General features: G+C 42.2%; 1 protein-coding gene across 7 annotated transcripts in view; it reads right to left on the bottom strand.

Moving 5' to 3' along the window:
* LOC128697742 (uncharacterized) overlaps window positions 1–17,012 on the bottom strand; it is a 47,028-nt gene that overhangs the window by 935 nt on the left and 29,081 nt on the right. For all 7 annotated transcript variants that reach the window (XM_053789622.2, XM_053789621.2, XM_053789620.2 and 4 more), the window contains 4 exons: window positions 13,925–14,041; window positions 12,275–12,395; window positions 696–912; window positions 133–305 (listed from right to left, as the gene is read on the bottom strand). In XM_053789622.2, the coding sequence (XP_053645597.1) occupies window positions 133–305; window positions 696–912; window positions 12,275–12,395; window positions 13,925–14,041 (628 nt within the window). The remainder of the gene's footprint in view (window positions 1–132; window positions 306–695; window positions 913–12,274; window positions 12,396–13,924; window positions 14,042–17,012) is intronic.

The raw sequence follows: 17,012 nt of genomic DNA, 5'->3' as shown, positions 1-17,012 counted from the left end.
ATCTTGATAGCTATCCTGGGCAAGGAACGACAACACCCACCTTGACGGTGGAGAAAGGGAGTAAAATAAAGGACACCTGGGGGGATGGGGATCTTGACAGATACCCCGCAGAAGAGAGTCCAGAGGACCTACCTTGACGGAAAAGGTGTCAAGCCTGATGTTGTAGGATAAAGAGGCTTCGAAATGGGCGTGACCCGGGCTGGTGTGTAAGTGGACCTGGTACACCACTTCGCTCACCTCTGTCTCGTCCGTCAAATCAGGCACAAATCCGTCCACGTCGGCGTTCTTTTTGTACGTCAACAGACCTGTTGACGAACCCCGTAGGTGAGAGGATACTTGAGGACACACAGGGAGGAAGACATATAGGTAAGGAGAAGTACTAATGAGGTATAAGAAGCAGGTCAGATATAACAGGTCAGTTACTCTTAAGAGATGACGATTCATCTCAGAGATGCTGGGACAGATGAGATATGCTGAGACGAAATAAAAGATGACAGGGTTGATTAGACATTTTAAAAACAGATGAAAGACGCTAAGAAGAGATATGCTAGGAACAGATGAAAGACGCTATAAACGGATGAAAGAAACTAGGAACAAACGATAGATACTAGAAACAGATGAACAACACTAGGAATGGATGAGAAACGTTATAAGCAGAGCAGAGGCATTAGAACAATTACAATGATCTACCTCACCTTTAGTAGGCAGGAGCTTCCCAGCCCAGGTGATTTTCTGTATGGTCAGTTCATGGCATAGGGCACGCTGTGGGGCTGTGTAAGTGTTGATATAGTGTACCAGAGCATGGGCAGCTCTTTGTACCCTCTGCTCCTCCACGCCCACTCTCTCCCAGCTCAAACAGGCACACCAGTGCGGCTCTATGAACGCATCTACGCAAGTGCGCGAGGTGGGTATCTGAGGACAGAAGCAGTTGGATAGTTTTAAAGTTGTGTCATTGTGCGTAGTGGGCAGAAGGGAAGGAGAGGGCACTGTGGGCCCCAGTTTAACTCTAATATAGTTCACAATAGTCTGAATTCAAATGAAGGGATTAAAATATACTGTAGTTGGGAGATACACACCTCTCCATGTCTATATACCTTGAGAGACACACACACATCTCTGAGTATATATGTAAACAAATATGGGACAGGCATACTGTCTATATCGAAAGTAGACAATATGCTTACTCTACTTCTGTTTACATATACACTGTGGCCACGAAAAAATTTACGTCCAGTTTGCAGATACAGCAACAACATCTAACAAATCGAATGAGTAAGAGAGAGAAAGTTCTCTCTCATCTTATATCTCATAGAAACTTTTCAGCTCGTAGATGAGACACATGTGTAATATCTCAGTATCTTTACATAAGACACATATGCAACAGTTAGGTATCTGGGGAATCCCGCCTACCAGTGACTTTGCCCTCGTCTGCTGCCCGTCCCTATCCACTGACGCCTATATAACCGCCAGTCTTCTTGCCTTTGCTCCAGATTCTCCTCCACCACGATGCTGTGAACACTAACTCCAAGGCCGAGGGACTGATTACCTCATCTTTTGTATATAGTTCTACTGTCTTCCTATTATGTCCTAGAATCTGTATTGATAAAGCCACTGGATGGCGAAACGTCTACAATGAAGATACCCAGATGTTGCACATGTGTCTTAACTTTCAACTTAAGAGTCTTCAATCTTTCTTCATAAGGAAGATTTCTAATGCTATGTATTAATTTAGTCATCCTACGCTGAATGTTTTCTAACGAATTTATGTCTATTTTGTAATACGGAGACCAGAACTGAGCTGCATAATCTAGGTGAGGCCTTACTAATGATGTATAAAGCTGCAGTATGACCTCTGGACTTCTGTTGCTTACACTTCTTGATATAAATCCCAGTAATCTATTTGCCTTATTACGTACGCTTAGGCATTGCTGTCTTGGTTTAAGGTTGCTGCTCACCATAACCCCCAAGTCCTTTTCGCAATCTGTATGGCTAAGTTCTACATCATTTAACTTATAAGTACTAGGGTTATGGGCACTCCCAAGCTTCAGAACCTTGCATTTATCTACATTGAACTGCATCTGCCACTTTTCTGACCAAGAATAGAGTTTGTTTAAATCCTCCTGAAGTTCCATAACATCTACGTTTGAATCAATTATCCTACCTATCTTTGTGTCATCGGCGAATTTGCTCATATCACTAGTAATTCCCTCATCAAGATCATTAATATGTATTATAAACAACAACGGGCCCAAGACTGATCCCTGTGGAACGCCACTTGTTACAGATCCCCACTCGGATTTAACCCCATTTATGGACACTCTCTGCTTCCTGTCAGTGAGCCATGACTCGATCCACGAGAGCACTTTTCCCCCAATGCCATGAGCTGCCACTTTCTTTAACAGTCTATGGTGCGGAACTCTATCAAAAGCCTTACTAAAATCTAAGCAAATAATATCAAATTCTTTATTGTGGTCAACAGCCTCAAAAGCTTTACTGAAGAAAGTTAATAAATTAGTTAGACAAGACCGGCCTCTTGTGAATCCATGCTGAGTATCATTAATCAAGCTATGCTTATCGAGATGGCTTCTTATAATCTCAGCTATAATTGACTCTAGTAAGTTGCCTACAATTGAGGTCAGGCTTATTGGGCGGTAATTTGACGGTAACGACTTGTCCCCTGTTTTAAAAATAGGAGTTACATTAGCCATCTTCCACATATCAGACACTACACCTGTTTGAAGAGATAAATTAAAAATATTAGTTAATGGTTCACAGAGTTCCATTTTGCATTCCTTAAGAACCCTTGAAAAAACCTCATCAGGACCCGGCGACTTATTTTGCTTCAGTCTGTCTATCTGCTTCACAACCATCTCACTAGTGACTGTGATGTTACATAATTTATCTTCTTCTAGCCCACTGTAAAAATTAATTACTGGAATATTGTTAGTGTCTTCCTGTGTAAAAACTGAGAGAAAATAATTATTTAAAATCAAGCACATTTCATTCTCTTTGTCAGTAAGGTGCCCATAGTTATTTTTAAGGGGACCTATCTTATCTCTAACTTTTGTTCTATAGACCTGGAAAAATCTTTTTGGGTTAGTTTTAGAATCCCTAGCAACTTTAATTTCATAGTCCCTTTTAGCTTTTCTTATCCCCTTTTTAATGTCCCTCTTAATGTCAATATACTGATTTATAAGATGACCCTCACCTCTTTTGATACGCCTATAAATTCCTTTCTTATGCCCTAGTAGATATTTGAGCCTATTATTCATCCATTTTGGGTCATTTCTATTTGATCTAATTTCTTTATATGGGATAAACGCTCTTTGAGCAGCATGTATAGTGTTCAGAAAACTGTCATATTGATAGCTCTCTTCGTTACCCCAGTCAACAGATGATAAGTGTTCTCTAAGCCCATCGTAATCTGCTAAGCGAAAATCTGGGACTGTTACTGAGTTATCGCTACTATCGTACTTCCATTCAATGCTAAATGTAATTGATTTGTGGTCGCTAGCACCCAGTTCCTCTGAAATTTCTAAATTATTAGCAAGGGATTCATTGTTTGCCATAACTAAGTCAAGCAGGTTATTTCCCCTTGTAGGTTCTGTCACAAACTGCTTCAAAAAACAATCCTGAAATACTTCTAAGAAGTCGTATGATTCTAAATTCCCAGTCAAGAAATTCCAATCAATATGACGAAAGTTAAAGTCTCCTAGAATTACTACATTATCGTGCCTTGTGGCCTTAACAATTTCCTCCCATAGTAGTTTCCCTTGGTCCCTATCTAAGTTTGGGGGGACGGTATATCACTCCTAAAATCAGTTTTTCATGCCCCTCTGAAAATTCTATCCAAACAGACTCTGTATGTGTTACTTCAGACTTAATACCCGTTTTTATGCAACAGTTCAAGCGATCTCGGACATACAATGCCACCCTCCCCCCCAATACTTCTATCTTCTTGGAACAATTTAAAACCCTGAATATGACATTCCGCAGGCATGTCCCGACTTTTTGAATTAAACCACGTCTCAGTTAAGGCAAATACATCAATGTTACATACACTAGCAACTAATCTCAACTCGTCCATCTTATTCCTAGCACTACGGCAATTAGCATAATAAACATTGAAAGACTCTCCTTTCTCTTTACCCTTCCTGCTCATTTCTATTTTTCTACTAAACCTATTACTGTCCTTATCACCCAAGGTCCCTGGCTTTTCAATATCTATCTCGTTCTTATTATTACTAGTTCCCCTAGAACTCGTAATATTACTACACTGGGACTTCACTGTTTTCCTGCCAAAACCCATACCACTAACTATTCCTAGTTTAAAGTCCTAACTGCTCCCTCCACTGCACTTGCCAGTGCTCCTACCCCACACCTAGATAAGTGAACCCCATCCCTAGCATACATGTCATTTCTGCCATAGAAGAGGTCCCAGTTGTCAATGAATGTTACCGCATTTTCCTTACAGTATTTGTCCAGCCAGCAATTGACACCAATTGCCCTGGACAACCATTCATTTCCAACTCCCCTCCTTGGCAAAATACCACATATGAGAGGGTTCCCACCCTTCTAATTATTTCTATTGCTGACCTATACCTGCTAATCAGGTCCTCACTCCTACGTCTGCCAACATCGTTGCCTCCAGCACTGAGACAGATAATAGGATTGCTCCCATTACCTCTCATGATGTCATCCAGACGGCTAACAATATCCTCCATCCCAGCCCCAGGAAAGCAAACTCTCTGTCTCCTACTCCTGTCCTTCAAGCAGAACGCCCTATCCATATACCTAACTTGGCTATCCCCAACAACAACAATATTCTTACCTTCCATAATGTCGTTCGTCGTGACGTTCCCAGTAGTCGACTCACATTCGTCGGGTAGCACTGAGAATGTATTGGATGTTTCCACAACAGTTTCCACGGCAGTCTCTTTCTTCTTCATCGTTTCTACCTTTCCATTCGTCTTCTTGATCGTCAACTTCTTTCCCTGCTGTCCAGCCACTGACCAGTTTCCCTTCTTGACCTGAGGACTCAAAACAGGAGGACTACTCCGAATCTTTTTGTTTTCCTCGGTCAGTCGCCGAATTTCCATATTCGCCAACCTCAATTCTTCCTTAAGCTGTTGATAAAGTTGCTCGATGGAGGGCATCTTGCTTCAATTCTAGAGAGCGCGCAAACAGGTCTTCACAGAGCCAAGTACACGTCAACACTGCGCAAAAGCCAACTCAATCAGAAGCTACTGCGCAGCACGTCCGCACGGCCCAATAGAGATGCGAACACACCTTTAGCGATGCGAACACTGGTGAAACTCTTCTCCAACCAGTGACTTTTTTTTCAGGGCGATACAGAAAATATATTGTGGAGACAGTAGATGTGGAGAGGGAGTACTGAGGTGTTCAGTCTCTCAGTCATGATAGAAGGTGTTCAGTCTCTCAGGCATGATAGAAGGTGTTCAGTCTCTCAGTCGTGATAGAAGGTGTTCAGTCTCTCAGTCATGATAGAAGGTGTTCAGTCTCTCAGTCATGATAGAAGGTGTTCAGTCCTTCAGTCACGATAGAAGGTGTTCAGTCCTTCAGTCATGATAGAAGGTGTTCAGTCTCTCAGTCATGATAGAAGGTGTTCAGTCTCTCAGTCATGATAGAAGGTGTTCAGTCCTTCAGTCACGATAGAAGGTGTTCAGTCATTCAGTCATGATAGAAGGTGTTCAGTCTCTCAGTCATGATAGAAGGTGTTCAGTCTCTCAGTCATGATAGAAAGTGTTCAGTCTCTCAGTCATGATAGAAGGTGTTCAGTCTCTCAGTCATAATAGAAGGTGTTCAGTCCTTCAGTCATGAAAGAATGTGTTCAGTCTCTCAGTCATGATAGAATGTGTTCAGTCCTTCAGTCATGATAGAAGGTGTTCAGTCTCTCAGTCATGATAGAAGGTGTTCAGTCTCTCAGTCATGATAGAAGGTGTTCAGTCTCTCAGTCATGATAGAAGGTGTTCAGTCTCTCAGTCATGATAGAAGGTGGTCAGTCTCTCAGTCATGATAGAAGGTGTTCAGTTTCTCAGTCATGATAGAAGGTGTTCAGTCCTTCAGTCATGATAGAAGGTGTTCAGTCTCTCAGTCATGATAGAAGGTGTTCAGTCTCTCAGTCATGATAGAATGTCTTCAGTCCTTCAGTCATGATAGAAGGTGTTCAGTCTCTCAGTCATGATAGAAGGTGTTCAGTCTCTCAGTCATGACAGAAGGTGTTCAGTCTCTCAGTCATGATAGAAGGTGTTCAGTCTCTCAGTCATGATAGAAGGTGTTCAGTCCTTCAGTCATGATAGAAGGTGTTCAGTCCCTCAGTCATGATAGAAGGTGTTCAGTCTCTCAGTCATGATAGAAGGTGTTCAGTCTCTCAGTCATGATAGAAGGTGTTCAGTCCTTCAGTCATGATAGAAGGTGTTCAGTCTCTCAGTCATGATAGAAGGTGTTCAGTCTCTCAGTCATGATAGAAGGTGTTCAGTCTCTCAGTCTTGATAGAAGGTGTTCAGTCTCTCAGTCATGATAGAAGGTGTTCAGTACTTCAGTCATGATAGAAGGCGTTCAGTCCTTCAGTCATGATAGAAGGTGTTCAGTCTCTCAGTCTTGATAGAAGGTGTTCAGTCCTTCAGTCATGATAGAAGGTGTTCAGTCTCTCAGTCATGATAGAAGGTGTTCAGTCTCTCAGTCATGATAGAAGGTTTTCAGTCTCTCAGTCATGATAGAAGGTGTTCAGTCTCTCAGTCATGATAGAAGGTGTTCAGTCTCTCAGTCATGATAGAAGGTGTTCAGTCTCTCAGTCTTGATAGAAGGTGTTCAGTCCTTCAGTCATGATAGAAGGTGTTCAGTCTCTCAGTCATGATAGAAGGTGTTCAGTCTCTCAGTCATGATAGAAGGTGTTCAGTCTCTCAGTCATAATAGAAGGTGTTCAGTCTCTCAGTCATGATAAAAAGTGTTCAGTCCCTCAGCCTTGATAGAAGGTGTTCAGTCCTTCAGTCATGATAGAAGGTGTTCAGTCTCTCAGTCATGATAGAAGGTGTTCAGTCTCTCAGTCATGATAGAAGGTGTTCAGTCCCTCAGCCTTGATAGGTGTTCAGTCCTTCAGTCATGATAGAAGGTGTTCAGTCCTTCAGTCATGATAGAAGGTGTTCAGTCTCTCAGCCATGATAGAAGGTGTTCAGTCTCTCAGTCATGATAGAAGGTGTTCAGTCTCTCAGTCATGATAGAAGGTGTTCAGTCCTTCAGTCATGATAGAAGGTGTTCAGTCTCTTAGTCATGATAGAAGGTGTTCAGTCTCTCAGTCATGATAGAAGGTGTTCAGTCTCTCAGTCATGATAGAAGGTGTTCAGTCTCTCAGTCATGATAGAAGGTGTTCAGTCTCTCAGCCTTGATAGAAAGTTTTCAGTCCTTCAGTCATAATAGAAGGTGTTCAGTCCTTCAGTCATGATAGAAGGTGTTCAGTCTCTCAGTCATGATGGAATGTGTTCAGTCTCTCAGTCATGATAGAAGGTGTTCAGTCCTTCAGTCATGATAGAAGGTGTTCAGTCTCTCAGTCATGATAGAAGGTGTTCAGTCTCTCAGTCATGATAGAAGGTGTTCAGTCTCTCAGTCATGATAGCAGGTGTTCAGTCTCTCAGCCTTGATAAAAGGTGTTCAGTCCTTCAGTCATGATAGAAGATGTTCAGTCTCTCAGTCATGATAGAAGGTGTTCAGTCTCTCAGTCATGGTAGAAGGTGTTCAGTCCTTCAGTCATGACAGAAGCTGTTCAGTCTCTCAGTCATGATAGAAGGTGTTCAGTCTCTCAGTCATGATAGAAGGTGTTCAGTCTCTCAGTCATGATAGAAGGTGTTCAGTCTCTCAGTCATGATAGAAGGTGTTCAGTCTCTCAGTCATGACAGAAGGTGTTCAGTCCTTCAGTCATGATAGAAGGTGTTCAGTCCTTCAGTCATGATATAAGGTGTTCAGTCTCTCAGTCATGATGGAAGGTGTTCAGTCTCTCAGTCATGATAGAAGGTGTTCAGTCCCTCAGCCTTGATAGAAGGTGTTCAGTCCCTCAGCCTTGATAGAAGGTGCTCAGTCTCTCAGTCATGATAGAAGGTGTTCAGTCCTTCAGTCATGATAGAAGGTGTTCAGTCCTTCAGTCATGATAGAAGGTGTTCAGTCTCTCAGTCATGATAGAAGGTGTTCAGTCTCTCAGTCATGATAGGTGTTCAGTCTCTCAGTCATGATAGAAGGTGTTCAGTCCTTCAGTCATGATAGAAGGTGTTCAGTCTCTCAGTCATGATAGAAGGTGTTCAGTCCTTCAGTCATGATAGAAGGTGTTCAGTCTCTCAGTCATGATAGAAGGTGTTCAGTCCCTCAGCCTTGATAGAAGGTGTTCAGTCCTTCAGTCATGATAGAAGGTGTTCAGTCCTTCAGTCATGATAGAAGGTGTTCAGTCTCTCAGTCATGATAGAAGGTGTTCAGTCTATCAGTCATGATAGAAGGTGTTCAGTCTCTCAGTCATGATAGAAGGTGTTCAGTCCTTCAGTCATGATAGAAGGTGTTCAGTCTCTCAGTCATGATAGAAAGTGTTCAGTCTCTCAGTCATGATAGAAGGTGTTCAGTCTCTCAGCCATGATAGAAGGTGTTCAGTCTCTCAGTCATGATAGAAGGTGTTCAGTCTCTCAGTCTTGATAGAAGGTGTTCAGTCTCTCAGTCATGATAGAAGGTGTTCAGTCCTTCAGTCATGATAGAAGGTGTTCAGTCTCTCAGTCATGATAGAAGGTGTTCAGTCTCTCAGTCATGATAGAAGGTGTTCAGTCTCTCAGTCATGATAGAAGGTGTTCAGTCTCTCAGTCATGATAGAAGGTGTTCAGTCTCTCAGTCATGATAGAAGGTGTTCAGTCCTTCAGTCATGATAGAAGGTGTTCAGTCTCTCAGTCATGATAGAAGGTGTTCAGTCTCTCAGCCTTGATAGAAGGTGTTCAGTCCTTCAGTCATGATAGAAGGTGTTCATTCCTTCAGTCATAATAGAAGGTGTTCAGTCTCTCAGTCATGATAGAAGGTGTTCAGTCTCTCAGTCATGATAGAAGGTGTTCAGTCTCTCAGTCATGATAGAAGGTGTTCAGTCCTTCAGTCATGATAGAAGGTGTTCAGTCTCTCAGTCATGATAAAAGGTGTTCAGTCTCTCAGTCATGATAGAAGGTGTTCAGTCTCTCAGTCATGATAGAAGGTGTTCAGTCTCTCAGTCATGATAGAAGGTGTTCAGTCTCTCAGCCTTGATAGAAGGTGTTCATTCTCTCAGTCTTGATAGAAGGCGTTCAGTCTCTCAGTCATGATAGAAGGTGTTCAGTCTATCAGTCATGATAGAAGGTGTTCAGTCCTTCAGTCATGATAGAAGGTGTTCAGTCTCTCACTCCTGATAGAAGGTGTTCAGTCTCTCAGTCATGATAGAAGGTGTTCAGTCTCTCAGTCATGATAGAAGGTGTTCAGTCTCTCAGTCATGATAGAAGGTGTTCAGTCCTTCAGTCATGATAGAAGGTGTTCAGTCTCTCAGTCATGATAGAAGGTGTTCAGTCTCTCAGTCATGATAGAAGGTGTTCAGTCTCTCAGTCATGATAAAAGGTGTTCAGTCTCTCAGTCATGATAGAAGGTGTTCAATCTCTCAGTCATGATAGAAGGTGTTCAGTCTCTCAGTCATGATAGAAGGTGTTCAGTCTCTCAGTCATGATAGAAGGTGTTCAGTCCTTCAGTCATGATTGAAGGTGTTCAGTCTCTCAGTCATGATAGAAGGTGTTCAGTCTCTCAGTCATGATAGAAGGTGTTCAGTCTCTCAGTCATGATAAAAGGTGTTCAGTCTCTCAGTCATGATAGAAGGTGTTCAGTCCTTCAGTCATGATAGAAGGTGTTCAGTCTCTCAGTCATGATAGAAGGTGTTCAGTCTCTCAGTCATGATAGAAGGTGTTCAGTCTCTCAGTCTTGATAGAAGGTGTTCAGTCTCTCAGTCATGATAGAAGGTGTTCAGTCTCTCAGTCATGATAGAAGGTGTTCAGTCTCTCAGTCATGATAGAAGGTGTTCAGTCCTTCAGTCATGATAGAAGGTGTTCAGTCTCTCAGTCATGATAGAAGGTGTTCAGTCTCTCAGCCTTGATAGAAGGTGTTCAGTCCTTCAGTCATGATAGAAGGTGTTCAGTCTCTCAGTCATGATAGAAGGTGTTCAGTCTCTCAGTCATGATAGGTGTTCAGTCTCTCAGTCATGATAGAAGGTGTTCAGTCTCTCAGTCATGATAGAAGGTGTTCAGTCCTTCAGTCATGACAGAAGGTGTTCAGTCCTTCAGTCATGATAGAAGGTGTTCAATCTCTCAGTCATGATAGAAGGTGTTCAGTCTCTCAGTCATGATAGAAGGTGTTCAGTCCTTCAGTCATGACAGAAGGTGTTCAGTCCTTCAGTCATGATAGAAGGTGTTCAATCTCTCAGTCATGATAGAAGGTGTTCAGTCTCTCAGTCATGACAGAAGGTGTTCAGTCCTTCAGTCATGATAGAAGGTGTTCAATCTCTCAGTCATGATAGAAGGTGTTCAGTCTCTCAGTCATGATAGAAGGTGTTCAGTCTCTCAGTCATGATAGAAGGTGTTCAGTCCTTCAGTCATGATAGAAGGTGTTCAGTCTCTCAGTCATGATAGAAGGTATTCAGTCTCTCAGTCATGATAGAAGGTGTTCAGTCTCTCAGTCATGATAGAAGGTGTTCAGTCCTTCAGTCATGATAGAAGGTGTTCAATCTCTCAGTCATGATAGAAGGTGTACAGTCTCTCAGTCATGATAGAAGGTGTTCAGTCTCTCAGTCATGATAGAAGGTGTTCAGTCCTTCAGTCATGATAGAAGGTGTTCAGTCTCTCAGTCATGATAGAAGGTGTTCAGTCTCTCAGTCATGATAGAAGGTGTTCAGTCTCTCAGTCATGATAAAAGGTGTTCAGTTTCTCAGTCATGATAGAAGGTGTTCAGTCATTCAGTCATGATAGAAGGTGTTCAGTCTCTCAGTCATGATAGAAGGTGTTCAGTCTCTCAGTCATGATAGAAGGTGTTCAGTCTCTCAGTCATGATAGAAGGTGTTCAGTCTCTCAGTCATGATAGAAGGTGTTCAGTCTCTCAGTCATGATAGAAGGTGTTCAGTCTCTCAGTCATGATAGAAGGTGTTCAGTCCTTCAGTCATGATAGAAGGTGTTCAGTCTCTCAGTCATGATAGAAGGTGTTCAGTCTCTCAGCCTTGATAGAAGGTGTTCAGTCCTTCAGTCATGATAGAAGGTGTTCAGTCTCTCAGTCATGATAGAAGGTGTTCAGTCTCTCAGTCATGATAGGTGTTCAGTCTCTCAGTCATGATAGAAGGTGTTCAGTCTCTCAGTCATGATAGAAGGTGTTCGGTCCTTCAGTCATGATAGAAGGTGTTCAGTCTCTCAGTCATGATAGAAGGTGTTCAGTCTCTCAGTCATGATAGAAGGTGTTCAGTCTCTCAGTCATGATAGAAGGTGTTCAGTCTCTCAGTCATGATAGAAGGTGTTCAGTCTCTCAGTCATGATATAAGTGTTCAGTCCTCTGACTCTGACAAAAGTAAAGCAGATGTTTAGTCCTTTAGACCTTCAGATGTTCAGTCCCTCAGAGCTGACGGACTAAAACTCGCAAAATTACCTCTTCACCTCTACTATGGGCGAAACATCACCAAGATGAAGATACCCAAGTGATGTTTTTCTTATCAACTTGAAGGTATTTTGTACCTTATACATATTGATATTTATCAATTCATCATATAAATGCAACCAAGTCCCAAATTTTGTAGCATATATTTTATAAATAAATTTTAAATAAACAGTGTGTTGAGTTCGTTATCCTGAAGTTGTGAGATACTAGCCAGGATTCTGACAGTTTTACTTATTTCTTTTTGACGCACCAACCGTCTCCCACCGAGGCAATGTGACCTAAAAAATTGAAAGAAAGGCTTTCTGTTTCCATTTATGGGGAGTTACTAGCCACAGTTTGTTTCCTCTGTTTATTCTGCTAGTCCCAAGGTAGCTTCCGTTCTTTGATACTCTCTGTTAACAGGGATCAACATCGATGTTTTAGAAAGATGAGCTGGTTTTCTCCCCGACATATGTGACTGATTCCCCTGAATGTGGTTTAGACAGGCAAATATTTCAGTCAATCCTGATTGCCTCTCTATTCCCCCAGGTATTATGTGACCCCGTAGAGGTCAGACAGCCCATCCTGACGCACCCCTGAGACTCACCTGGCTGAAGAGTGATATACCTCTCTCGGTGACCTGGCCAAGACGTGCCCCGGAGAAGTGTAGGACGTCCTGCATTGTAGGGTACAGGTCGAAGGGCGTGGTGAGGCGGTGCACGTTCATCCTGAAAGTGCAGTGTTGGGGTTTAATGGTGCACCACTCAGCTCATCTCAGCTATTTCAGGTACTAACACAGACACACTTACATAGGCGATATATATATATATATATATATATATATATATATATATATATATATATATATATATATATATATATATATATATATATATATATATATATATATATATATATATATGTCGTGCCGAATATGTAAAACTGGTCAACTAGCAAGAACTCATTTAAAATTAAGTTCTTTCTGAAATTTTCTCTTATTCGTTTAAAGATATATTTTTTTCATTAATGTTAATGTAAAAATTCTTAATTTTGCACCAAAAGAATCTTAGAAAACTTACCTAACCTTATTATAAAAAGAGCAATTTATTTTAGCCTAACCCAACTAAATATATTTTAAATACGTTTACAATAATTTATTACTAAACAAACACAATCAAATGTATTTTTTTTGTTAGGTTCATAATGATTTTGGCGAAATTATTGCATACACAAATTTTCACTTGTCCTATATGGCAAGATGAGCGTTGCTATTTAAGCCAAGATCGCAAGTTCTGCCTATTCGGCACGACATATATATATATATATATATATATATATATATATATATATATATATATATATATATATATATATATATATATATATATATATATATATATATATATATATTAGATCTTCTAAGACCATGTCTCTAAAACTTACATTTACTCAGTATACAACCTCATCTATAATGAGAGTGACTACAGTGACATCACGTACCTCTGTCCAGATTTAACTACACTGGGAAACACACCTTTCCTTCCCTACAGACTCTCAAGCTACATTCTTATATCAGGCTTTTGTTTATAGCTTTCATAGAAGTATATACACCGTGAGTTGTATGTCTCTCAGCGCATGCATGCTGAGAGCTTAATCCCTGTGTCAGTATGGCAGGGATCACAGTATTCTTGATTGGTGGTGAGTAGGTAATATGCAGCCTTAATGATTCTTGTGTAATCGATAGGTTTTAAACCTCCATTAGTCAAGCAACCAACATCATTTAATGTCAACATCTGCAACATCTGCCATATAGCTTACCTATTGAAGCCATATATGCACATCACAAGAAGAGAGGATGCTAGCTATAGATCAAAGTGTAATTATAGAAAGAAACTTTGCACCTTGCTAATCAATCACTTTCAGCTACTTTTTTTTATAGCAAAATAAGATACATGTGCAATATGTTGGTACTATGTTCTATATAACAGTTAAATAGTAGGAACAGAAGCTAGCTATATTTCTCTGTCATATTTCATCACATGGAATCTGATAGGAAATACCATTGTACGTATGATGAACACTGATGGATGTGAGAGGACGACCCACATGAGACAAAAAAACGACTTCCAGCTGATGCCTTGTTTAGCAGATACTCTAAATGGATATCAAATGAAAAAACTTTTCGATTCATTTCTCGTGTGATGTGGGTTGTCCTCTCTCAAGGCTTCCATTCTTAAGTGTCTTGACGCTGACCCACCTGACGTTGTCAGCGGCTGACGGGTATGTGTCCTTGAGCACCTTGGGCAGCACCAGTGCCATGAAGGGGAGGCGCTCCTCCTGCTTGCCCTGCTGAGTGCCTCTGATGGTAGTGAACCTGTCAACATCACAAGCAGGTCCGTGGTTGTTACAAACATGATCGAATCAACTTTCATAAAAAATTAGTTTGGATTTAAATATGAATATACCTCAAGGTTCTATAAATCTGATTTATTTATAATTAATAAAATTTATGAGGAATTTAAACTATGTCTGACATGTTACTCATGCAATGTACTTGATTTGTGTTCTGACCAAATTTTTGTTGCTCTCCTACGCTCAGCGTGCTGGGTCATGTCACATTGTTGCTCTCCTACACTCAGCGTGCTAGGTCATGTCACATTGTTGCTCTCCTACGCTCAGCGTGCTAGGTCATGTCACATTGTTGCTCTCCTACGCTCAGCGTGCTAGGTCATGTCACATAGTTGCTCTCCTACACTCAGCGTGCTAGGTCATGTCACATTGTTGCTCTCCTACGCTCAGCGTGCTGGGTCATGTCACATTGTTGCTCTCCTACGCTCAGCGTGCTGGGTCATGTCACATTGTTGCTCTCCTACGCTCAGCGTGCTAGGTCATGTCACATTGTTGCTCTCCTACGCTCAGCGTGCTAGGTCATGTCACATTGTTGCTCTCCTACGCTCAGCGTGCTAGGTCATGTCACATAGTTGCTCTCCTACGCTCAGCGTGCTAGGTCATGTCACATTGTTGCTCTCCTACGCTCAGCGTGCTAGGTCATGTCACATTGTTGCTCTCCTACGCTCAGCGTGCTGGGTCATGTCACATTGTTGCTCTCCTACGCTCAGCGTGCTGGGTCATGTCACATTGTTGCTCTCCTACGCTCAGCGTGCTAGGTCATGTCACATAGTTGCTCTCCTACGCTCAGCGTGCTAGGTCATGTCACATTGTTGCTCTCCTACGCTCAGCGTGCTAGGTCATGTCACATTGTTGCTCTCCTACGCTCAGCGTGCTGGGTCATGTCACATTGTTGCTCTCCTACGCTCAGCGTGCTGGGTCATGTCACATTGTTGCTCTCCTACGCTCAGCGTGCTGGGTCATGTCACATTGTTGCTCTCCTACGCTCAGCGTGCTGGGTCATGTCACATGTTAGCCTTAAAATTCTGTTTTTCACAGTGGTTATTCTTCACACACACACGCACACGCACACACACACACACACACACACACACACGCACACACACACACACACACACACACACACACACACACACGCACGCACACGCACACACACACACAAATGCAAAGTCATGAATACCGGGGAAGGGCGAAGAAAACCTCAGACAGAGTATAGTCTAGGTGGCCAAACACTGCAAACCTCACTCAAGAAAAAGATCTTGGGGTGAGTATAACACCGAGCACATCTCCGGAAGCGCACAACAACCAGATAGCTGCTACAGCTTATGGGCTCCTGGCAAACTTGAGAATAGCGTTCCGATACCTCAGCAAGGAATCGTTCAAGATTCTGTATATCGTGTACGTCAGGCCCATACTTGAGTACGCAGCACCAGTTTGAAATCCACACCTGGTCAAGCACGTCAAGAAATTAGAGAAAGTGCAAAGGTTTGCAACAAGGCTAGTCCCAGAGCTAAGGGGAATGTCATACGAAGAAAGGTTAAGGGAAATCGGCCTAACGACACTGGAGGACAGGAGGGTCAGGGGAGACAGGATAACGACATACAAAATACTGAGAGGAATATATAAAGTGGACAGAGACAGGATGTTCCAGAGATGGGTCACAGAAACAAGGGGTCACAATTAGAAGTTGAAGACTCAGATGAGTCAAAGAGATGTTAGGAAGTATTTCTTTGATCATAGAGTTGTCAGGAAGTGGAATAGTCTAGAAAGTGAGGTAGTGGAGGCAAGAACCATACATAGTTTTAAGACGAGGTATGATAAAGCTCATGGAGCAGGAAGAGAGAGAAGATCTAGTGTGTGTGAATACACACACACACACACACACACACACACACACACACACACACACACACACACACACACACACACACACACACACACACACACACACACACACACACACACACACACACACACACACACACACAAGCCACCTACCTTTCAGTACATAATAAACCCACACATAATTTCACACAAAATTACACACACACACTCGTTCACCCTCCCCCTCCCCACTCCTCTCCCACATAGCCACAGTTCCTCCACTACCTCCCCCCCCCCCACACTCTGACATACACACTACTAACATAACATACAGAACTACATAGGTTTCCCACTCTGAGGCAATCAGGATAAAACAAAAATGGGTTGCCAGAGAGCAACAAGAAAAACCAAGGGACAGGAGGAGGAAGCTGCAAAGGAAGATTGGGCAGCAGAGCTCACAAAAAGGGATCATGAATGGGAAAAGAAACTAGAAGAACTTAGCATGAGAATGGAAGAGAGGATAGATATGGAAAGCAGGAAGTGGGAGGTGCATGTCAAAGCAGCAGAGGCTAGGATACAGAGTTTAGAAGAGGAACTGAAAAATCTGAAACAGCCTAAAGAACTAAAGAACATTTTGGGATTGACAACAGAGACTGCTACCTCAGCCACAAATAAGGGAACAGTAGGGAAAGAAGGAGCACAACTGCATGGAGAGGCTCTATCAGAGGAGACTCTAGTAAATGAAAGAGCTAAGCTTTATGTGGAGGCCCTAACAGACAACAACAGAGCCCAAGGAAAGCCGAGAAGGGAAAAATGACAGGCCACTGAGCCCAAGTACATTAGCCAGTGAAACTGAAGAAAGGAAAGCTGCAGTGGAGGAAACCAAATTAAATGAGGGGATACACAGGGATATGCAGTGGGAGAATGAAAGGGTGAGGTCAGTCTTTGTGTATGGGCTCCAGGAAGTTGAAGGGGAAACATATGAAGCAAGAAAACAAGGGGAAAAAAAAGCAATTGAAAGCATCATGAAAGCAATAGGAGAAGACGACATGACCCAGCTGGAAAATTTTCGGAGAATAGGGGGGTTTGTAAAAAAAAGAACCTGGCCAGTG

This window comes from Cherax quadricarinatus, chromosome 68, assembly GCF_038502225.1.
Source record: "Cherax quadricarinatus isolate ZL_2023a chromosome 68, ASM3850222v1, whole genome shotgun sequence".
NCBI classification, from domain to species: domain Eukaryota; kingdom Metazoa; phylum Arthropoda; class Malacostraca; order Decapoda; family Parastacidae; genus Cherax; species Cherax quadricarinatus.
The sequence above is the reverse complement of the archived record's forward strand: the minus strand, read 5'-3'. Positions and strand labels throughout refer to the sequence as shown.